Raw genomic sequence first — 24,006 nt, 5'->3', positions numbered from 1 at the left:
CTTGTTACAATCACTTGATGCGTGTTTAATCTTCAAGTAAAGTATGACTACTTTAACCTATTTCATGGTTGTGTTTTCTTAGAATATATATTTTATATGAGAACATACACCCTTAGAAATTGATAAAGGCTCAATGTAGTTGTAAACGGCAGCATGGTTTGCCTATAATGTGTTCTAGGACTAGCTATTTGGTTCCCTTTTACGGGCAAGGATGACAACTACAGAAAAGGTAATCTGATGTGAAGTCCATAGTAAAAAAAAGGATAGATATTATATGGAGCACTTCATCTCCTGTGCGGGTAAAGTGTAACTAGATATGCTTGTGGAATATGAATAAATAATAATGATCTTTTGTGCTTTTGTGATCTTGGTTTTAAATTAATTGTGTCAGAATATGGTGCAATCATGTTTTGTATGATATTTGTCAACCACATAAGGGAGTTCACATATTCTAAAAGGAATAATTATTGACTTGCACCACTATAAGCAATTATGAAACATAGTTACTTGCTCTTACACATTTATACTGTGCCTACATTTCCAACAGTGATTTAGAACTTTAAACAGGTATAGTACCAAAAGCTACGCCTAAATTTTCTACAGCCACTTTCAAAGAAAATAAATCCTTGTGAAGATATAGGAATGTATTTTGTCTCTGAATATGATTTGATACAAGGATTGCTTAATTACTTACAGAGCAAACGGTCTCTTTACTCCTTGAATAACGCCGTCCAGGACTGCCAACCCCTCATCAGCTACAAATAGCAACTTAACTCCCTGAGACTGCAACTTTTCCACAATCTTCATGGCACCCTTGTGTCCACTCACCTGGAAAAATATATAGAAGTGACAAAAGCAGTCAGTACGCTAACAGACAACAAATGCTTAGCACACACACACTTAGGCATACAAAACCCTAGTAATCTCTAAAAATTAATCACATGTATTAAAATGCTGCAAACAGGGCACACTGGTTGGCAACCATACCTCCCATGAGAGTGTTCCAAAAGAAGAGTATCAAGGAAGAAGTACAAGATACAAAAATAATATTTTCACTGAAGTACTTAATGTTGCAAGTAAGTTTTTTTTTTATATACTTTTGAGTATTTGGGGGTAAACTTACAGACATAAAAAGACTCAGTATAGACATATCATAGACATATCTTGGTTTGCGGTTCAGATGCAAACATGAACTCATGTCTTCCTATGGCAATGAATGGCCAAGATTTAAGATCTTATATTTTTCTGCCTGAATTGTAGAGGTTTAGAAAAATAACTCCTTAAACACTATACCATAGTAGGATTTATCTGGAGTGCCTGAGTGAGCCACCAGGTCCCGTGCAACTCTGCTACTGTCAGACACATTTTCGGCAAAAAAAATATGCCTAAGTACAATGCTACTAGGACACACCAGGAGACAGTGCTGAATAATTTGATATGCAACACTTAATCAGCTCTTTCACGCCAAACAGCCCCTCTCAGTGCATCAGGTCCTGTGAGACTATGCTGACATCGGGCGGCCTTTTTGCATCTTTTTAGCTGTAAACGCATCTAAGTAGCAGCGTCACTAGGACACACCAGGGAACTGTTCCGATTAATTTGATATCCGACACTTGTATATCTGTGTGCAACTGAGTCTATGAATCAGCATAGAAAGTGTTAAGATGTAGTGGCCACATTTTATTTCCATGCCAAGTTTAATTTAAAGACTCAGTTGCACACACAGATATAAGTGTTGCATACCTGCAGGAAACCAAAGAACATAGATAGAGACCTGGTCGGAAAGAAGCTCATGACTACAGCGCAGTGACGCTGCCATGGTAACTATTGTGCAACTGTGCTTTTATATAATAGATATAGTATAAATATCTTCAGCGTAAGGAGGAACAAGGAGTCCTGTAAGAGATGATTTGGCCCCCCACAGAGCCCTGATTTCAACATCATCGAGTCTGTCTGGGATTACATGAAGAGGCAGAAGGATTTGAGAATTTTCACCTTCTGAAGAAACCGATACCCTTAATAGCGAAGAAACACATAAAGGAATAGGTATATTCCACCTGGTTGCAGCTGCTCCATAAAGGACTCTATACCTGCCTAATCTGTCTACCAGCCGGAGGACTCCGACCGCTCAGCACACCAGCCCACTAGCCAGAGGCTTTCTACCACCCTGTGCACTCCCTTTCAGTGAAGTGACGGCACAGTGTGCGAGAGACCTAAGCCTGAATACCGGGAGCGGTAAGAACTTAGAGAAGGAGAAAGTACTCTTCTCGGGTCTGTAAATTCAACTAATACCACTTAACTGGGTAGGCTAATATTATGACCTGCGGGATGCACTAAGAAAGGGATACTGGAGATAAGTTTTAAAATTACCTGGCAATTATATTGGAGACGAAAGGCTGAATTGTTGGGAGATACTAAGAATCTTAGTCTATCAGCTGCATATAATTAAATTATGCAAGGTGGACTTTTGATTCTTTTCTTGTTATTTAATCTATGAAATGAATATAATGGTGTTTAATATAAATGTGGATTGTTTTTAATGAAACTTCTGAGTGTATGCATATACATGATTATTACAATTTGAATCAGGTGATTATATTGCGCTCCTTGTTGTTAGAAATAACACTAATTGTAGATTATTTAAGGGAGTATATCAGAAATACTTAGTAGGGGCTACAATAGTTTATATATTGAAACAAAAAGGAAGTATATTTTATACTATATCATTTAAAATATAAAGCACCTGAATATTGATATATTAGAAAGATTTGAGCAAGCCTACATCCACAGATCGATGGTTAGTTGTCCAAGATGTTTGGAACAACCTCCCTGCCGAGTTCCTTCAAAAACTGTGTGCGAGTGTACCTGATGCGGTTTTGAAGGCAAAGGGTTGTCACACCAAATATTGATTTGATTTAGATTTCTCTTCTGTTCATTCACTTTGCATTTGTTAATTGATAAAAATAAACTATTACCACTTTTATTTTTAAAAACATTCTTACTTTGCATTATTTATTATCTGCAGCTTGCTAATTTTAACATAGGAATGTTTCTGGAGTCTTAATATAGTTAATTAAAATTATCTTTAAAAGTACATTATCATATTAAACTATTTGGGTGTATGTCTGTCTGAGTTTCCCCCATGAATATATACACATACACAGATGTGTTATATGTATGTATAAATGAGATATTGTATTGCTTCCTTCGGCCAATGATTAAGACAGAAATTAATAATATTGTAATTTAGCTATAATAATAAAAAAAAAAAAAAAAGTGTAACTGACACTTTACCTCCTCATCATGCCCTAGTCCAATATAAAAAGACCTTCTGGGTTTGTAGCCTCTTTTTAGCAGAAATTCAAGAGCTTGTAGAACCCCCTATGGAAAAGAAATAAATGTTATATAGCAAATATAAGAAATGGGGTGCAGCATCCTTAAATGGAAACCAGAATAAAATATGTTTGTGCTTTATCCAAAACAAACATGTCCTAACTAGTCTTTACTAAAAAGTATACCTCCCAACCTTTATGAAGTGGAAGTCTAGACAATTGTGTCTGAAATTAGGGGATGTGGCTTAGTGAGAAGGGGGCATGGTTTAGCGGGAATTGCCGTACCCATGAGTCACGACCCCATTTTCATCATGCGGTTTGCTTGCCCAGAGCTCTGGGAGCTGCTGAACAGACCTCAGCCTCTCCCAGAACCCGCACAGTGTACGGATGACGCACGAGTCAGAATGTACCCCCAACCTCCCCCCTGTCCGAGGGACACTGCGGCCCGTAGGTGGGACAGCGGGAGAGTGCCCAGAAAGCAGGACTGTCCCGCTGAAATCGAGACTGCTGGGACGTATGTTAAAAAGTGAGAAACAAAGGACTGCAATTACCAACACTGAATTGAAACTAAAAAATATTCATACTACTGTAAGGATGTAAGACTATATATTAATGTTGCCTAAAAATGTGTTAAAAAGAATGAGAAACACCACATAAGCAATGTATTATTATTATTATTATTATTATTATTAATAAACATTATAATAATTTTAATGTTATATAAAAAGTATATTTCTCCAAAAGGACTCAAAGCACTTTACATTTGAAAGGAGGCAGCCATCTTGGGTGCACTACAATAGTTACAGCAGTTGAATACACAATATGAAAGTCAAATATAACATGCCCGTGGAATTATCAGTTCTGCAAATTGTTAATCCAACACACAGGAATACTAGGCAGAAATCTTGGGCGCACTACATAGGTTACAATGGTTGGGATAAGAATTATGTGGATATATGATTACATTTTGTGGAGATACAAAGTAGGAATTACAAGTACGAAATAGTAAGTACAAGCAGCAAAATACCCACAGAATTCCAAACTCTGCCATTACAGTCTAGGTTTTAAGGATATCCATGCTTGAGCACAGGTAACTTAATTAGTACTTCATGCAATTTGATTTAACCACCTGGACTCAAGCATGCATATCCTGAAAACATGGGCTGTAATGGCGGAGTTTTGGAAACCCTGCTATACGGGAAAGTACCAGGTGAGGAAGCCACCGTGGGTACATTACATAGCTTACAATGGGTAGGATAATAAATACATGGAGATATGATTTCACTTTGGGGAGACACGCAGAACAAAACACAATATACATTTCCAAATGTTCCGAAATACAGAATTTTTTTAGCATGACTGAGATAGTGAAACCTTTACTTTTTGAAGGTTCGATGTACAGAAACTTTGTTTTAAAGGACCAAAATAATTAAAAATATTGCATAAAATTACCTTCAGGCTTTCTGTATAAGGTGTATATGAAACAAATGAATTTCATGCATGCACACAAACTTTGAGCCACAAAATTATTGAAAATATTATATAAAATGACCTGCAGGCTGTATGTATAAGGTGTATATGAAACAAATGCATTCTGTTTTTAGATTTGGGTCTCATTCTCAAGATCTCTCATTATGGTATGCATATTCCAAAATACAGAATATTCCGATATCCAAAATACCCCTGGTCCCAAGCATTTTGGATATGAGAGACTCAACCTGTACAAGTAAAAAGATAAAGATATTAAGTCAACTACTTCTCTAAAGAGGCAGTATGTGTGGACAAGCCCCCAAAAATATATAGTAAATCACCAGGGAGAGAGCAATTTTACAGATGTAAGGTACAAACAGTTCAACATTTTAAAATGCATTTTGAAATGATTATAACATTTTTACATTTGATTGATGAAGATAGTTTCCCATTTCTTTCCATATGTAGGTCATTATAGTGTATGCATTTGGAAAATACATTTCTTTGGAGTACCATATGTTATGTGGCCAGATTCATTACGGATCGCTATTGTGATTGTAGCTGCGATTAAGCACGCATACCCATTGTGAAAATATGCTAATGTTTGCAATCGCAATGCTGTCGCAGCCCAACATAAGGATGCCCACTTCCCCTTACGCATATCCGTAATACCTAGCAAGTCTGCAAAACCATTGGTAACATCAAGTACCATCGGAGCCTCACGCACAATTACAACAGGTCTGACCTTACTCAGAATTTGATAACCTCATCGCACGCAGTGAAAGCTCAAGCTGCGTATGGCATCACATTGGCTAATTTATGCATGCTCCTATAACAGCATTCGAACGGACGGGCACACCTGCATTTCACCAAGCACCCCCTCTCAACACCCCCGAAATGATCACTTCCTGTCAATCACTCTGCGATGATTCTGCGTGGTCACTGCGATCGCAGTGGAGCCTTCGCACACTGCGATGCATACGCAGTACGCAACTATCAGCCGCCTGCGTGCATAATTGCAATAGAGTTCCATAATGAATCAGGCCTATGGTTCAATGCCAAGGTGACTCCTACCCTCTTCAACGGCAGGGGGCTCCCAGGCTGCAATCTGTTCAGAGAATTCCAGGGTATATGCGATGGATCTGGCAGACTCCGGGACCGTCGAATGCACACAAACATAGGGACACCAGCATCTCGGAACTGCATCGGATGCAGCCCCTAGAAGCCTGGTAGGGCTGACGGCAAGACAAAGGAGACTTAATCGCAGCCTGGACTGGAAAAAACACCTCTCCCAGGGACTGCCTGTCCTTTGTGTGATCAGCAAAGAGTGCTTCCAATGGGAAGCCACTACAGTGAAGCCAGTGCACCAACTCACTGGGGGGTGGATTTTACTGGAGGGGCTGCAACCCTGCAGCCCCTAGGTAAACCCGACCACTGGTTCAATGTGAATGCATATTGTTGGATAATATCATAATTTCAAATGGCCACCAGATGCCTTAGCCAAGAGACCTCAAAAGTCAAGCAGTGACTTCAAAGACTACACGAGTTGCAAATTGAAAGGGCTGCCGATTTGGATGTATATAGTATGAATGCTATTAATTTAATCTCAAATCACTGGATGCAGGGAGGAACACCCAATTAGTAAATGTGGGTGCTATTGATTTGAAGTTGGGGCCTAGAAAGTTCACTCATTGCTAGGTTTTCCACATTTAATAGAGCTATCATATTTTTTTTAAATAGATCCACAAGATTCCAGGACCCAGACAAGCAGCAACTGAGCACTAAATCTAGGACTGCAAGAACAGTTCAATTTGCCATGCCACCAACTGAAGCAAGAGGTAGTAACCAGTTGGAATTCCATCCTTTATATACTTCAGCGACTGAAGGAGCAAAATCAAGGCATCCAAATTTAGAGCATCAAACCATGACATAGCGAGAGGGGAGACAAGTTACCATCTTACTGGAGCACACTGGAGAATACTCTTGGTTTTATGCACCCTACTACAACCATTTGAAATTGTAACCAATAAAGAGAGTTCAGACACTGCCACCTGAGTCAGGCCATACCCTTAATTAAACTAAACCATTGGAAAAGCAGCTACAGAAGCTGGAGGGGAGATGAAACTAAGCAATTCCGCTAAGTACATTTTGGCAACCATGCTTGATCCTAGGTTTAAGTCATATGCAATATCTTTCTTTCCAATTGACACAAATCTTAAGAGATTCAAAGAGCTTCTTGTGAGCAAGTTGTCAGGTCAAGTGGCACTAGACACAACAATGTCGCCAGGAGACCCACTGGTGGTGATAGTGAGTCAACTCAGCACACCAGAGTGAAACATTTTGACATCTGGTCAGGATTAAAAGAATTGCCAACATATATTGACATCTCTACAGTGACTCAATCTGATACAGTAAGCATCAATAGAATGGTTACTTTAATGATAATGTACAAATTAGCATGTCACACAGTCCCTTTGCATACTGGGAGGAGAAAAGGGCAATTTGGAGACCCTTGTACAAACTAGCTATCTGTGTATTTGGAAAGAGTGTGGAAAAACTAATGTCCATCAAAATTAACTGCAAATTTTATGAGGAAGACCTTTGCCATCAATTACAACAAATAAGGGGCCTGATTCACTACGGATCGCTATTGCGATCACACACGAGGTCTGCTGCAAAAATATGCCAATCAATTCAATCGCAAAGCTATTGCATAGCCAGCATAGAGACACCCACTAGCGCCATATCACATTCGTAATACCTTTCAGTCCTGCATATACATCGCTAACATCGGACCCTCATGCACATTTACAGCAGGTCTGACCTTACTCAGAAAATGCTAGCCTCGTTGCAGACGAGTACTCAAGCTGCGTATGCCGTTGCAGTTGCTAATTTATGCACTCCCATGCAATGACGTTCAAACGGACAGGCACGTCTGCGTTTCTCCAACCACTCCCACGTCACCACCACCAAACGCTGACATCCCATCACTCACTCTGCGATGGCTTTCTCTCTGCATGTGTGATCACAGAGCGATCGCAATGCTAACTGACGCACGCGCACTGTGATGCATACGCATGCACAGTAGGCACCATTGACCGATCAGCATACGTTGTTGCAATTGCGATCCAAGATGAATCAGGCCCAGAGACTAATGGTGGGTACACACTACACGATATGCTCCCTTAGCGATATCGTGTAGTGTTGTCCCCGGCAGGCTGTGCTCAATGTCGTTTGTGACATTGAGCACAGCCGCTGAACGATATAATTAACGATATCGTTCAGCGCAGGGCTCTCTCCCCCATTCCCTGACATGCAGCAACCTGACGAGATCGTCAGGTTGGCCTGCATGTCAGCCCGATGAACGATGATGACGAACGACCCGCGGGAACACGCGTCGTCGTTCATCTTTTTGGGGTTAAAAATGGATGATAAAGTGGACGACTGAACGATAACGATATCGTTATCGTTCAGTCGTCCACTTTATCGCCCAGTGTGTACGCACCATAACAGTGGATTCCAGTGGGGATGAGCGAATATTGAGTGATATTAACAACAGTGCTGATGACGACATCTTCCAACTGTGAAGATAATTAACACTGTTAGCCTTAAGCCCATTGGTAGCTTGGGTTAGCCAAACCACCAAGTAGTTTTCTTTTGTGAAGGCCCAAACAAACCAAGCACTTCAGCCACAAAAGTGGCAGTCCCTGTCGCTGAAGTGCTTGGTTTGTTAAATTATGCACGTCCTTTTTAATATACAACATAAGGGTGGGTGAAAGGGCCCAAGGACAATTCCATCATGCAACACTTTTCATTATGGGCTTTGCCAAGACCGTGTATGTTTGGCAGGCAGTGTATGTTGTTATTACTATACTGCAGGTTTTGCCCTAAATTAAAATCAAATCATATTAACCTTCGGATGGCCAGAATATTTTCTTGTGTACTGTACCTTAGCCCGAAATGGGCTCAAAGTTGACCCCAGGTTAAAATGAGTTATTCTGCATTGAAATGTATGGTGGCTGTCTCATACCTACTATATTCAATAATACGCACCATCAGTAATCTAATTAACAACATTTTCTGACAATTAAATACAATTCATACATTGCACAGACAATTAAATCAAAATTGACTTGTAATAGTTCGTAAGCGAGTGTGGTTTACAATACACTAAATTCACTTGTCAAAGTCACAACATCGCTTATGTATCTCTATTTTCACATTGTCATTACAGAAAAAGTCACATTCCTCACATCAGTCAGAACTTTTTCTGTCGCTCTATCCCTCGGGCACAATTTACAACTTCCTCGTTTCACATCTTGTCTAGGTTGAGATACTTTACTGACTTCTTCGACAGTGATGACAGTTTTTATAGCAAGTTGAATGCTTTTCTAGACTCTGGTGACTCCTTTCTCTACACGTCACTGCATCAGAGAACGTATCAAATGAAGACCCAGGGCCTCATTCAACAAGGAACGCAGTTGCTAATACGCACGCAAATCGGTCAAATGTTGCATTCTGCATATGCATCGCAGTGTGCGAGCTAGCAATTGCGAACGGAACTGCGATTGCAGAGGCTACGCAGACGCAAAGCAGTTTGATTGACAGGAAGTGCCATTTGTGGATGATGATGGTGGTTCGGGTGAACGCAGGCATGCCAGTGCATTTCAACACCGTTGCAGGGGCGTGCATAAATTATCCACTGCGTGGCCATATGCAGCCATAGCACTGATAGCGTGCGTGGCGGTTACCAATTTCTGAGTAAGGTCAAGGTTTGTGCAAGTGTGCTTATGGGTCAGATGTTACCGATTGTTTCGCTATGTTGCCCTAGTATACAGATGTGAGTAAGGAGAAGTGGGCATCCTTATATCAGGCTGCGATCGCAATGTGAATACAAACATTTAAATAGCACCGATGATATTAGCAACTGCTCCACTGTCAATGCAATTCATGAAAGGCCATCATCTTCCACATTTTCTGCTTCTCCCTCCAACTCTTTTTGGGTCAAAAATCTCGACATTACGCAAGGAACTTTGAAATAAACGTGTGATTTGTTAGACACCACACGTTTATGTGATGCACCGGCACGTTCCACCACAGACAAGTATAATGTGTTGCAGGCTGCAAAAAAAAGGGAAGGCGGTAACCCCTCCTGCACCGATGCAAGTCTCGACACAGCATCCCAAAATGGGGTCAGATTTGATCCAACTACACAAATTAATTTTTACAATTAATTGGGTTATTTTTTAGATCTAACTTCACTAATTGACTAAATGTAAATTACAAAAATCATCAATGATTATCTATAAATATTATTCAGTATGCATATAATAATCTATGTTTGGGGTAATTTTTGACCCCACTTTGGGTATCCGAAGGTTAATACAAGCCAAAATTTTGACTGCATGAAGACAAGGTTACAAGTCTATCTCCACAAGATTACTACCACCACTATGCTCCTATACAATGAATGTGAATAGCGATGGCAACAGTATGAATATGTGTAAACTATTATGGACTGACCTCTTGTCTGCCACTACTGTGCCACTATGTTTCATAGCTGTGCTATGTTCTTTTAAACTGCCATGTGTTTAAGCGACAGAGCAACTGCACAGTTTAGCCAGCCAGCTCGCTACAGCCTTTGACCAATATTGGTGAAAACAATTTTGTGAGCTGTGAGGTGGTCAGAGTTGACTGGAGATGAATGTTATTGATGTCAATAATACTGTAGGAACAAGACAGGTTTAAATTACATGAATTTAGCCGTTTTTAATAACATTTTTAAAGAAATCCAGATTCACAATCAAAACACTTGAGGGTGGTTTTGCCAAAACTAAAAACACAACAATTAGAAACAAAACACTGGGGTCTGCAAACACCTCTAGTTTTAACATCATGCACAATATAGGAAAGCTGTAGCACCATTTTGTTAGTATGTAGCAAACTTGCGCAAGAGCACAACAATTGTGAGGTGCGACACAATAGTACAGATGCAATTTAATTGTAACCTCACATATCAAAGCAGTTCCAACCTAGTCCAGGTAACAAATGAACACATTATACAGTTAGAAGCAAAACCAGCCAGGAATAGCCATTCTACATCTTTGCAAAACAATGCTGTGCTACAGGGGAGAAAAATGTAAAACTGGAGGTCAGATATAAAGATGGGATAGGGGCGTGCCTTAGTTCAATGCTAAATGAAGTGTATATATAAATCTGCACTGTAATTTATGTGCTACATGCAAAAGCCAGCAGTATGTTACATGCAATAATAAAGAAATAGCATTTGCACCCATTATGTACAACACTTTTTTTCAGGTGCAAATTTGCACCCTTTAGTTGAATTTACTTTAAATGTAACTTGGTGCAAATGAAGACTATAGATAGGAGAAATCTTTATGAATCATAGTAAATCCACAAGAATGATAGTTGTATGTAATTATGGCAGTTGAAGGAAACAGTAATTAGAATATGGTCCTGTTACCAGAGTTCTGTCATTGCCTGGAGAATACATGGTCTTCTTTTAGTTATAAAGTTCTGATATATCACACACAGGTGAACATTGATGGGATCATGACACAAAGAAATAACATACAATTATATGAAACAGATCATTTTGGCAGAGCCATCTTTATCTTCCAAGATTTGTGGGAAACCCTTGATACATAAAGGCAGAGAAAGAGCAATAGTAGCTACTGGTGAGGAAAGCTTGTGTGGCTATTGTTATGCGGCAGCATTAACAGCAGTCATTGGCATATCTGTGTTATCAATGGTGCATGCAGGGAATAAGGGGAGACAATGAAAAGCGGACACACAAAACGTCATCCAGATACTTTAGATATCTTAACACAGTCATCTGATGTCAACCATAACTAACTATCCCAACTGAACCCCAATATCAGGATCTAAAAAAGACTTTTGTGCTGCCCAAGTAATTGTGGTTACCTGTCAATTTGGAGTAGCTGTGTGTCTGGTGGTTTTCTTATTATCAATCTTGCTGCTGTTAATGGAACAGAGGATAGTTGTTCTCCATGGTGTTTGGCGGCTGCTGTTGTCACCATGGAGGTGAAAGACAACACCAAAGAAAAGACACAGATAGCAGCAACAATGACATTGAGCTGTGTCCAATGGCTCAACTGAGATCTTCTAAATAACCTTGTCCTTGCCATGAAGACTCCTCAGCACAACTATGTAATTTTTCACTGGCTTCACACATTTTAAGCAGCTTTTAAAAATGTGAGGTAAAAGGATTATGAGCAAGGTAGGGCACAGTGTTGCCATCTGTAACTGCAAAACCTTTCCACTTACTAACGTGCACAGATAAATGATGAACTAGCCTGCAGGGACTAATGGAAAGACAAAAAGCTAGACCCAGTAGGAGGGCAGACAAGCCAGCACTGAGGGATTCCTCTGAGCATTGCCTTATCAAGTAGGACCTTTTTAAAATTGTTTTTCTACAAAGGGAGGTAGTACCACTCCGGCTACTGTGGCAGAGTCACATGCCATTTCACCAACTGCATTGGTGATATTGATGGCAAACATATATGGATGGTCTGTATTTCACCGTCTGCCAATATTTAAAATAAACCAAATCTTTGTTTTGTGAGCAGTTGTAGATACAAATTATTATTGCATTTCTCTTGATATTGGGTCTTATGATTTCGCTGCGTATTCAGAATTTTTTTTATGGAAGAGGTTACAATAAGGTTTGCTTTATTTTTCCACTCTGCAGCCATTTGCCAGACCACAATATCTGCCTATGGCTTATGATTCATGAACCTGTGGGAAATGAGGCTTTTCTTAATGTCAACAAGCACTCACCCCAAAAGGGACTCAACCTTTATAAAAATAATGTTTGTTATAGGTTGGTGAAGGACAGGCACATGAGGGAATGTGCATTTCATGCGGTTATGCAATCGGACACCCCTGCACCGATTGGGATGAAACCAATGTGAGGTGGTCCAGTTGGATCCTGGCCAGGCTTTAGGGGGGTTAGGGTCCCTGTTGGTGTACGCTGGGCAGAACTTTGACCCCGGGATTCTGTTCTGAGCCTTCCACTGGATGGATTTGGACAAAAACTTCAGAGTGGTAACATTGGATCCCAGAAGACATAATATAGGGGGTTGAGGTCCCGGTTGGACCTCCCGTTTGTGTATGCTGGGAAGAACTTTGACATGCGGGCGCTGGCCAGAACTTTGAACCGGGGAGCCCGTTCTAGGCCTTCCACAGGATGGATTTGGACAACATCACATGAGAAAATATTTATATATATATATATATTTTTTTTTATTACACACACTCACACACACACACACCTGCACAGTATATTACATCTTAATACACACATAAGCACACATTGTTCGTTACCTTTGCACTTCGATTGTTGAGGTTATAGCTTGAAGCCATAGAATTGTTTGATCCAAAGCGTGATAGAGTTGACCTTAGCGGCATACAGATTAGCTTAATCTGTACTTCTGTCTCAAAGGTCAATGCAATTCCATCACTGGATGATTACATCATATAATACGTATAACAATGGAGTCAAGAACTATACTTATATTTCTTATCATATGCCAACCCAAATAAATCAACAAACATCATTTTCATGAAGTCAATGGCTTGCAGATGTTTATGGAAACTAGATTTGTCATTAAATAGAGAGGCACAACAAAGAGATAAATACAAATAAACAGATTATTATAGTATGCTAAAGTAATAGTGTAAACATTTTGAAGTTTGTTCATTTTCAGACTCACAATCACACAGCATTTGTCATCTAGCGTTCCTCTTCCATAAATGTATCCATCACGCTCCTCTCCAGAGAATGGCGGCACTACCCAACCCTCACCTGTGGCTGGCACAACATCCAAGTGGGCAAGTATCATGTATGGCATTAGACTTCGGTCTGATCCCTGAACTGTAAGAAGGTGACTGTATTCTGCTACCAGTTCACGTTGAACAATATTTGAGGAGAACACCAGTGGAAAAACTAATTTGGAAAGAAGAACAGTGTTATATTCCAATGAGATCAAAGTACATGGACAGGTATAAGTAGCAGACCATTAACATAGCAGAGTTAATCAGTGGCAGCTAGCATTTCCTTGGATACTTGTCAATACATTAGTCATGCCCACGCACCTTGGCCCTGATAAAAAGGGTATGCAATGGTGATGTCGGACATAGTAGAGCAATTTTTTGCTACTGCGTATGCTTCTAAGTCACATCACACGTGTCCCCATTTTGTCCATGCAGTCACAGTTATTATTTCAGGGAGAAGTCAATTTAATATGTAGTGGGTGTTCTTGGCGGTGGCTAGAAATGCACACAAAAATTGTCTGTTTAATAGCAGTTTTATGGAAATGTCGTCGGCATGTCAGTGAAAGTGGCTACATACACAGCCGCAGACATAGGATACAATAGTCAGACAGTGAAACTGCACCTGCCACAGGACTGGTGCAAGTTTCGAATGTGCAGTGGCGCAACTATAGAGGGTGCAGGGGGGGTGCTTGCTATGGGGCATGGCGGCTTAGGGGGCCCACCAGCTCAGCAAGCGTCACCCTGCACCCTCTGTAGCACGGCCGGCCAAGTTGCTGGTGCAACTGAGAACGCTGGTCTCTGAAGCGATCAGAGGTGTCTAGTCTCTGATCGCTTCAGAGGCCAGCGTTCCCAGTGATGCAGTGCGCAGGTGACATCATGACATAACCCGCGATGAGAGGAGCCTGCGTCTGCTGTCAGATCCAGTCAGTGGCGTCTACGCGGGGAGCTGACGGCGTGGACTGGAGAGGGGAGAGAGGCAATGAATATGCAAACCACATAACCAACTCTGTGTATTCAATAAATCGGTAAAACACAAAGCAAAAAAGGGTCTTGGTAAACCATAAAAAAATATGCCAATGTTAAGAATTATTTTATAGAAAAAAAAAAATTAAAAAATTGTATTTTATGAAAATGTATTCCTTTAATAGAAGTTTACAGTATATGTAACGCCAAAACAATCTTAATTTTTATTAATGCAGTTTTGTAAGAATAAGGAGACAGGAGTATTTTTGACCCTTCCCAATACACAAGGACCAGAGCAATGATCACAGTTGCCATCACAGGGGGTCAAATTAATTACACCAAGCCATCGCTGGCAAGGACAGTTGTCTACTATTTTTAGGGTTAAGGCAGGTTATGATTGGTGGGGAGACAGTAGGCTTATTTTTAAAATATATGGAATAAAGATAGACATAAAAATAGGGCTAATTGTTTTTAATATTAATGTTATTATAGTGAATTCACTCAATTTCCAACATGTGCCATATGTAAACCAAGATCAATTGACATTCTTGAAAATGTGTACACATACTCTGTACGGCAAGAGTATTATAATAAATAATTTGTAATCATTTTGGACAACCTAGAAAGCTTGTTACGGTCGGTCGACATTTTGGTTCTTGCTTGAACCTTTATCAAGACCTCAATATTCAGATTCAATGGATAACAACTGTGCGCAATCAATCACAGGTCACAGGTTTTTCTCTGTTTAACAGGCTCTAACACAATGGCACCAGGGGACCTGATGTCTGTGAATTACGTATGTGTGTAATATGGTGACTAATTTCTGGCCACCAAGTGGGAACACCGCAAAGTGCTGATGGAGAGAAAAAAAAAACATTAGTACCTTCATAGGTACTGAAACACTGGGTCAATTTACATCATCCGAGTAATAAGCAATGGGGTCCATACTGGAAAACCTGCGGGTGCATACACATGCAATATCATGAAATGCAAACTGGCTGGGTGACACCCCGCCCCCCCTCCGGGGCTCCTAAGTAGACCTACCTAAGCCCAATTGCGTGATATGTGGCATCCAGTCCAGTGTAACTGTCAGTGACGAAGAGCCGCTGCCGCAAGATACACAGAAGCCGGCAGCGCTCATACCTAAATATCATGCTGCCGGAAGTGGTCATACTTCCGGACATAACACATTATGTCGAGTGTCACCATGGAAACCCGAAGTGCTGGAGGTAATGCACCTCAGGTGGAACGCAAGCCTCATGTAACCAAGGAAACGGGGGAGTAGCCAGTTGTGATGCGCATGGGCTAAGGAGGCATGTATGGTAGTGACCCGCAGAACGCTGTCATTTACCGTGGTGCTGGGAGCTCTAGCTAACGCCTTAAATCTGTGCCAGGGGTGTGGTCATGAAATCATGTAGCGTCATATAGGAACCTGTTAGGCAGCTTAGGCTGAACACATCATTACCCACTGTAATGAGAGTAACTAAATGCATAAAATAAAATCTATTATACATACATGTGAAGTACAAAAATTAATGGATAAATAGAGAAACATAAACACGTAAGACAAATACATATTGCACAAATCTGTATGACAGACATAAATGTACATAATGCACATAACTTGATCTACAGTGAACTTGGTGCTCATGCTGCTGAAAATGCATGTCCTAAGGGACAGTATGGCGAAGGTTCTGCGGGTATTGCCGACTTTCTGCACGATGCGACCAAAACCAGGAGGTTTTGGTCGAAACGTGCAGAAAGTCTGCTAGTGGATAGCCTGCAAGGACCAGCGATGCAACATGATGAGGGAGTTAGTACAGGTGGCATGTCACCATAAACAGAACCACCTTGTGAGAGGATGTTACTTTGTCCTTTCTCAACAACTTTCGATTCTTAACAGACAAGTCTGTAATCCTTATTAATATAATAACTACATAAAGTCATGGCATACCTTTTTTGATGTATGCTCCAATTTCGGCCAGAGCTGTGACGTTCTGCTCCTCTTCAGAAAAGGAAACAGTGGGAATGCGAATTGCCCCTAATAAAGGAAGAGGAAGACTTGTGATAACAAAGTGTATCTCATTCCCACTACTTCAGCATATATGAAAACTTTGAATAAAGCTTTGAATTAACATATAGCCCAAGAGGTTACATTTACTTAAGTGACCATAAATTGAAACTTCTTGAGACTTTCAGTTGTTTCCTGAAATCTTGCCAGTTTAGAACACTATTATTATGTAGTATAGTCCATCTTCTTTGAATACAATGGCCCTCATTCAGAGCCGTACGCTCTGAGCAGAGCGCACGCTCTGAATGAGGGCCGGGCTCCATGAAAATGGAGCGTCCTCCTGGACGCTCGTATAGCTGTGGGTCACCACCCACAGGCTATACGAGCGTGCATTGTGATGGCCGCGATGGTCTTGACCATCGCGACCATCGAAATTGCGAGCCGGAGCCTGCGGTTGAGGTTTTCAACCGCAAGCTCCGGAGTGATTTTGGCTCTATCAGAGCCAAAATCACTCCCACTGACATCACTAGTGATGTCAGTGGGCCGGCTTCTGACGGGAGGCGTTCCCGTGGGAACGCCCCCGTCAGGGAGGCACGCCCACCAAAGGGGGCGTGCTGTCAATCAACATTGACAACACGCCCCCTTTGATCGGACACAACGAGCGAAGGACTTTCCTTCGCTCGTCGCGTCTGGCGCATGCGCACGACGGAGCTCCCTCCGTCGTGCGCATGCTCAGTCCATAACATCGACCCACTTGCGAGTGGACAGCCGCTCGCGAGTGGGTCTGAATCAGGCCCAATGTTCTTTGCTTTAGGAATAATTCATTAAGGGGGTTTCCTTTTTAAAAAAATAGACAAATCAAATTACATATGGACTAAATTGAACATGTTTATATTATGATAAAAAAGGAACACAATCTAAATATTTAATTTTCATAAGTGTGTTTATATACTTTGAATTCAGTGCTAAATGATTCAAGATACTAACATTCTGCATTGTGTGTGTGATGATCGGGACCCACTCATGCGTAAAATATGATCTGCAGGGATGATTAATGTATAATAATAACTGCTCAGGAGTTATGTCTTCTGAATTGAGCAGCCAGGCACTTGCATGTACAAGTTGTGTGTTTATTTTGTTTTGAGATGCTGATCAAAGGCAAGGATATTCCCTGCTGAGAAGCCACACGTAAACCCAAAAGGCTGGGAGACAGCCATTCTAAGTTATACCTTAAGGCACACATTCTAAGTTATACCTTACCTTAAGGAGCAGTCGTTCAGTGTAGGCACATCAGTCATCTGCGAACATGCTGGTTGTACAACATATTTGCTCGATGACAGATGTCTAAACGACCAGCGGGAGCAAATGTGCAAATGATTTTCAAATTATTATTGAACAATAACGATATCGTTATCGTTCAATATAATCATCTGGTGGATGTGTGCCTTAAGAGAAGCCCATCAACCTGTGAATACACCCCAGGGGGTCAGGGATATTTAATTGTAGCAAGGTGTGAAACGATCTCTCAGCTGTACCAGTTTAGCCAGGATGCCAAACTCCCTAGATCTCCTGTCTTCACAGCAGAAAAGGGACAGGGTCCAACCTGTATTACCCGAGTCCAGTAATCAGTCGTTGTTCATTTTCATGAGGCCATAGGGACAGATTGCACCATATCCCCCGGACGAGACCTCATCAACCGTCACAGCTAGCAATCGGAGTGTGGATGAGTTTGTGACAGTGGAGCATACTTGCCTACTTTCAAAAAAACATTTCAGGGAGATTGTGAAAGCAGCACCTATGAGCGCCTGTTACAGTGGGCGTGTACTGATAAATCTGAGAGGCGTGTCCTAAACCTGACTTACATCCAAATGTAAACCAGCCCAAAAGCAGTTAGTAAGATCTGTTTGTTGATGAAAACACACTAATACATTTCAGAAATTCATAGGGATCATTGTGCCTTATAATAACCAATGCAAGGAAATTACACTAATGATCCCATTTGAATGTATATATCTCTGTTTTTTACTATAACAGCTTCATAATGGGGGTAAGGATGAAATGAGGGAGATTGGTAGACTCTTCAGGGAGATTGCTACTATTTCAGGGAGTCTCCCTGACAATGAGGGAGAGTTGGCAAGTATGCAGTGGAGTAAAATGCAATATATATCCGACAGTTAAAGGAGCTGAGTGTATGATGCAGGCAGTGGCGGTTCTAGGGGCGGGCTAACAGGGCCGTCGCCCGGAGCGCCGGCCCCTAGAGGGCGCCACTGAGTCCCCAGGAGAGAGGGAAAAAAAAAAATATCTGAAAAGAAAAACCCCAGCGCCGCAGGGAGGCTGCATTTGCCGGGCGCCCGCTGATATTTGTTATCAGCAGGCACCCGGCTCCCTCCCTGCAGCGGCAGCCGAAAGCTAGAGCTCATTCCTGAGCTCTAGCTTCCGGCAGAGAGCACTATGGGAGGGACGTCATGGTGTCTCTCCCATAGATTCGAGGAGCCGGAGCTCACTTCTGAGCTCCTGCTACCGCAGAGAGCACTATGGGAGGGACGTCATGACGTAATGACGTCTCTCCCATAGATACGTGGTGGAGCCGCGGTCGGACCGGACAGCAGCGGGGCTTAAGGTAAGTATTGTGTTTGTATTTTAATTTTTTTTTTTTTTTTGGAAGCACCAGCACTTGGAGCATAGCTATAGGGGGGCATTACTACTGGGGGCATGGCTATAGGGGGGCATTACTACTACGGGCATGGCTATAAGGGGCATTACTACTGGGGGCATGGCTATAAGGGGCATTACTACTGGGGGCATGGCTATAAGGGGCACTACTACTGTGGGCCTTGTGTATAAGGGGCACTAATTTGGGTATTGTGTAAAAGGGCACCGTGTGTCATAACATGAATAAGGGACTTCTGTGTGGCATAATTCGAATTGGGGATAATGTATTATACAGGGCATTACTGCGTGTGGCATAATGTGTTATACAGGGCATTACTGCGTGTGGCATAATGTGTTATACAGGGCATTACTGCGTGTGGCATAATGTGTTATACAGGGCATTATTGCGTGTGGCATAATGTGTTATACAGGGCATTACTGCGCGTGGCATAATGTATTATACAGGGCATTATTGCGTGTGGCATGTGTTATAAAGGGCATTACTGCGTGCAGGGCCGGATTAAGTCCCACATGGGCCTGGAGCTGAAAATGTTCAAGGGCCTATACTGAGAAGGGGAGGAGCTGGTATCTGTGCTGTGTGGGTGTGGTCAGAATCACCTTGGTGGGTACACCCCCTACACTATGAACACAATGTCTCCCTAACTACATAGAAATAGAAAAATTGAATTCTTTTTTTCTATTTTGGGGGGGGGGACTAGAAAACCTATTTAAATTCTTAAAATGTATGGTCAGTTAGGCAGCTGGTAATCATTCTGTCATGTTGAGGGGCCTATTTTTATGTGGAGGCCTGGAGCTGTAGCTCCATCCGCCCCATTGTTAATCTGGCCCTGACTGCGTGTTGCATGTGTTAGAAAGGGCATTACTACATGTGGCATAATGTGTTGTAAAGGGCATTACTGTGTAAGACATACTGTGTAAGGCGCATTACTGCACATGGCAATTATTCGCCACGAGGGGAGAGCTTGGGGGAAGCCCAGCACCTTCGTAAGTCCTGGGCATGCCCCACAGTGTGATGAATTGAGGGTGTTTCGCAAGGACACGCCCTCTTTCCGGAAGCGCTCACACTTTCAGCACGTGCAGAGAAACGCCATCTAAAAAAAGTATTTTTATGGGCGCAACTGGGACCTTTCGCCCTGAGCTCCACAATGTCTAGAACCGGCCCTGGATGCAGGTACATATACTGTCCCACCAGATACTCCGATAAGCCCACAGCACTTTGCCATCAGATGTGTGGGAGGTAGTGATGCTGCTTAGTGGTTACTCACCTACTAGTGCCCGTCTCAGCTGTGACCTCTCCCCGTCACTCAGCTCCGCTCCCGGTGCTCCCTCTCCCTGCCAAGTGACACGACTGCCAGGCAAAGTGTACGTCCTAACCAGCAGCACAGCCACCAGGAGAGTCACCCCAAGTAGGGGCAGCCCGATCGCGGTGCACACTGCACCTCTCCAGCGATGCTTGGACATGTCCGGCAACTGTCAGTGTGTCACCTGCTGTGACCTGCACCGAGCGCACCACACAGAGAGAACAAGCTGACTCAGCCGCCGCCCACTGTCTCCCCTCTTCTCAAACCGCTCTTTCATAGACACAGCCCATTCCGCGCAGAGCATCCCGGGAAGCAGCAACAGCATCAGCTGCCCGGGTGTAGGTGTGTGACTGTCACCATATGATAACGCTGCAGCTGCATGAGCCCAGCCTTAGTTACCTGCACTCGTGTTACGACACCGTTTTCCGTGGCTTATTACTTTATTATTAACTGTTGGTAATGGTAATACTGCCCGGCGGAGCAGAGGAAGTCTGTCAACTGCATATAGCTGGCCTGGCTGCATACTGCTGCCACACACTCTGCTAGTCCCCTATAGGGGCGCAGCTTCCCGTACACGGTGTGCGCCCTCTGCTCATCATAATAATAAATATATAGGACACAATATATATTATAACAATAGATGAAACCTAAAAATCCCAAAGTGCCCTTTTATTAATGATCGATATTGCAATGGGCATGACATTACCACCAATGACATGCATTGCAATATGCGATCATAGTGCCCGGATGTATCATCCGGCACATGCAGGGGCATGGCCTCCGAAAGCAAATTTGGCAGCATGGGGGATTCGGCTTCCTGCTGGAATGGAGGCAGGGGCGTATCTATAATGGGTGCAGGGTGTGCAGGGCACACGGGTCCCTTGCTCCAGGGGGGCCCCGCACCGCACACCCTGCACCCATAGTATTACTTGCCTCTCCGGAGTGCCACGTCCAAATATACAATAATAAATGGGCCCCAATATGTGGCAAGTAGATTATCCCTTCGACCAGCATTTTGGTAATACAGTGATTGTATTTACACTGCTTTGAGAAGTGTACAGATGTAATTTATTCAATCCCTCATTTCTTCAAAGCAACCATGTAGTCCACAGGATTTTCAAATTGGTAGTTGGCAGTTATATGAGTAAAGCTGGGTACGTACGCGGATTGGGCCAATATATTGGGCACATCGGCTAGTGTGTACCCACTATGCGTGCCCCCGCCGCCCGGCATTGGGGTCTTTCCGTCCTCTGTGCATGCACAGACGATGGCGTGACCCAGCTGCTGATGCCGGCAAGATCAATGGTGCCCAATATATAATTCTTCGGCATCGATGGCCGTCGCATCAGGCGGTCGACTAATGTGTACCCAGCTTGACATAAAAACTGACAATTTATTGGACAAACTTACAATATAAAAAGGTGTGCCAACATATAACACAAGCTGCAAGGGGGGCTAGTTCAGATGCTGTTGCTGGCAGCCCGCCCCCCCTCACGTGTGTGTTCGAGATAATCGCACTTATTTGAATTCTCCCCACTGTGTATTTTGCTATCATGCCCCTTTATGTCTCTGTCTCCTATTTATTTGTTTTTCTATTCTTGTCAGAAAGCAAGTAGAAGACAAAAAACAGCTTTTTGGGGCACACACTTCAACATAGTAAATTACACAATATGATGAGTATATTTATTAAAACACAAATTTTATTGGATACTACCCCTTTAAAATATTCCCAATGTGTTCACAATTCAAAGAAAATATCATTAAAACAAGTATTAAATATCGAGGATTATGCGAAATATCAAATAATATCAAATAAATTCTCTTCTGATACCCAAAAGAGTCTGGGTTATATGTATTCAATTAGGCTATTTGCAGTAGGTGTGCGATGACAAAAATAAGTCCTAAATGTTCATTCTAACACCTATCACCTATGCTCTACCTACATAGGGAAATCTCAAAATTCCACTCAGAGGGTCTGATTCAGACACGCTCGCAAGCTCATAGCGCTTGCAAGCAGGTCGATTGTTAGGCAGTGCGCATGCGTGGAGTGCGCACTGCGCGTTCGCAAGCCCTGGAGCAAGCGCAAAAAGCACTCACTCCAGCGCTCGCATCCAAAAGGGGCGGCTGTCGATGTTGATCGACAGCTCGTCCCATTTGGAAGGTGGGGCGGGGGGGTGGCTGGGCAAACGGAGGCGTTCCTGCAGGAACGCTTGCCGTTTGTGGGCGGCCCTACTGACATCACTTGTGATGTGAGTAGGTGGACTTCCTGCTCTATTAGAGCAGGAAGTCCACTGGGGCGTGCGGCAACGAGACCTTACCGCAAGGGTCTCATTGCAAGCCCGATGGTCGCGATGGTAACTCACAGCTATGTGAGCGGGCAGGAGGCCGCAATTAAAAAAACAAGCGGCCGCCCTGATTCAGAGCGAGCGCTCGCTTTTAGCGAGCGCCTCTGAATCAGGCCCAGAGTACCTCCTTCAATATTTCTATTTGGTGTTCATCCACTACATCTCATGTACAATCATCCATGAAAAAAGGGGAGTGGATTTAATATCAATCAATATGAAAAAAGAAGGAATTAAGCAATAAGAATCAAGTGATGTCATTCCTTCATCTATCTCTATGACAAAAAATAGCTTTTGATTATGTGTTATTTACATGAGAGATGTACAAAATAAAGTTGTAGCACTTTAATTATTGTGTGTTACATTTTAGCATCTAAATACATCCTGATAAAAAAATGCATATATTATGGGACTGTCCCACCATCCTAATACAGTAGTGACTACTTAATCCCAGCTGCTGGGTGCTATGCCATGCTACTGTGAGTGGGTGCATCTCACATGCTAGACCCACCCACAAATGGGTGCAGCCATGCCCAACATGCTGTGGTCCCACAGGATGTTGCTGTACCCGGGCCCAGAATTTCTCTTGGGAGCCCTGGAGGTGACAGGCAGAACCAGGAGGGCATAGGGCTTAGTGGTGGCCATGGATGGAGGGAGGTGGCTGAGAGTGGAGAACAGGAAAGGCCGGGGAAAGAAGCAGAGGGTTGGAAAGCAGACTGATGAGAGAGAAAGGGGGAACAGCAAGTGGAGGAAACAAGAGGGGGAGGATAGGGATGGGTAAGTTCTAACACTTCTATCCTTCCGTGTCATGCAGCCGCTTCAGACACAAAATAAGGGAGTGAAAGAAATATTAATTGTCATAAGGAAGATTTTAGAGACACATCTCTACTGTTCTATCTGTTGGTAGGAGGTCCCCTTTGCTATCAGCATTACAGGGAAACTCAACTCCTCCAGGTTAGCTAAGAGAGTCGTGTATTGAAATGAACAATGATAGATCAAAAGGAATAGAAAGTTTCAACAAGCAGCATAATCTGTGATAGGAGACAAAGATTTGTAATTTGTAACAAACTGTGTATAAAACCACTTACTGTAGTTAT

General features: G+C 42.5%; 1 protein-coding gene across 1 annotated transcript; it reads right to left on the bottom strand.

The window, feature by feature from the left end:
• Positions 1-690: 690 nt before the first annotated feature.
• Positions 691-20,801, bottom strand: LOC148450996 (N-fatty-acyl-amino acid synthase/hydrolase PM20D1-like). The gene is made up of 5 exons (XM_088462406.1): positions 20,532-20,801; positions 16,537-16,623; positions 13,559-13,791; positions 3,295-3,381; positions 691-828 (listed from the first exon to the last, which is right to left on the bottom strand). Exons 1-5 carry the CDS (start codon positions 20,725-20,727, stop codon positions 691-693), a joined length of 741 nt encoding a protein of 246 aa, XP_088318532.1. The 5' UTR covers positions 20,728-20,801.
• Between the last annotated feature and the right edge of the window lie 3,205 nt (positions 20,802-24,006).

This window comes from Taudactylus pleione, unplaced genomic scaffold (genome assembly GCF_031769625.1).
Source record: "Taudactylus pleione unplaced genomic scaffold, aTauple2 ptg001228l, whole genome shotgun sequence".
Taxonomy (NCBI): domain Eukaryota; kingdom Metazoa; phylum Chordata; class Amphibia; order Anura; family Myobatrachidae; genus Taudactylus; species Taudactylus pleione.
Note: the sequence above shows the minus strand (reverse complement) of the source record. Positions and strands in the feature narration are given on the sequence as shown.

Coding starts and splice junctions, on each gene's coding strand:
- LOC148450996 (XM_088462406.1), bottom strand. CDS start 20,727: ATGTCCAAGCATCGCTGGAGAGGTGCAGTGTGCACCGCGATCGGGCTG. Junction 13,792..16,536: donor TGGAGCATACATCAAAAAAG/GTATGCCATGAC, acceptor TTTCCAAATTAG/TTTTTCCACTGGTGTTCTCC. Junction 829..3,294: donor GACTAGGGCATGATGAGGAG/GTAAAGTGTCAG, acceptor ATATTTTTCCAG/GTGAGTGGACACAAGGGTGC.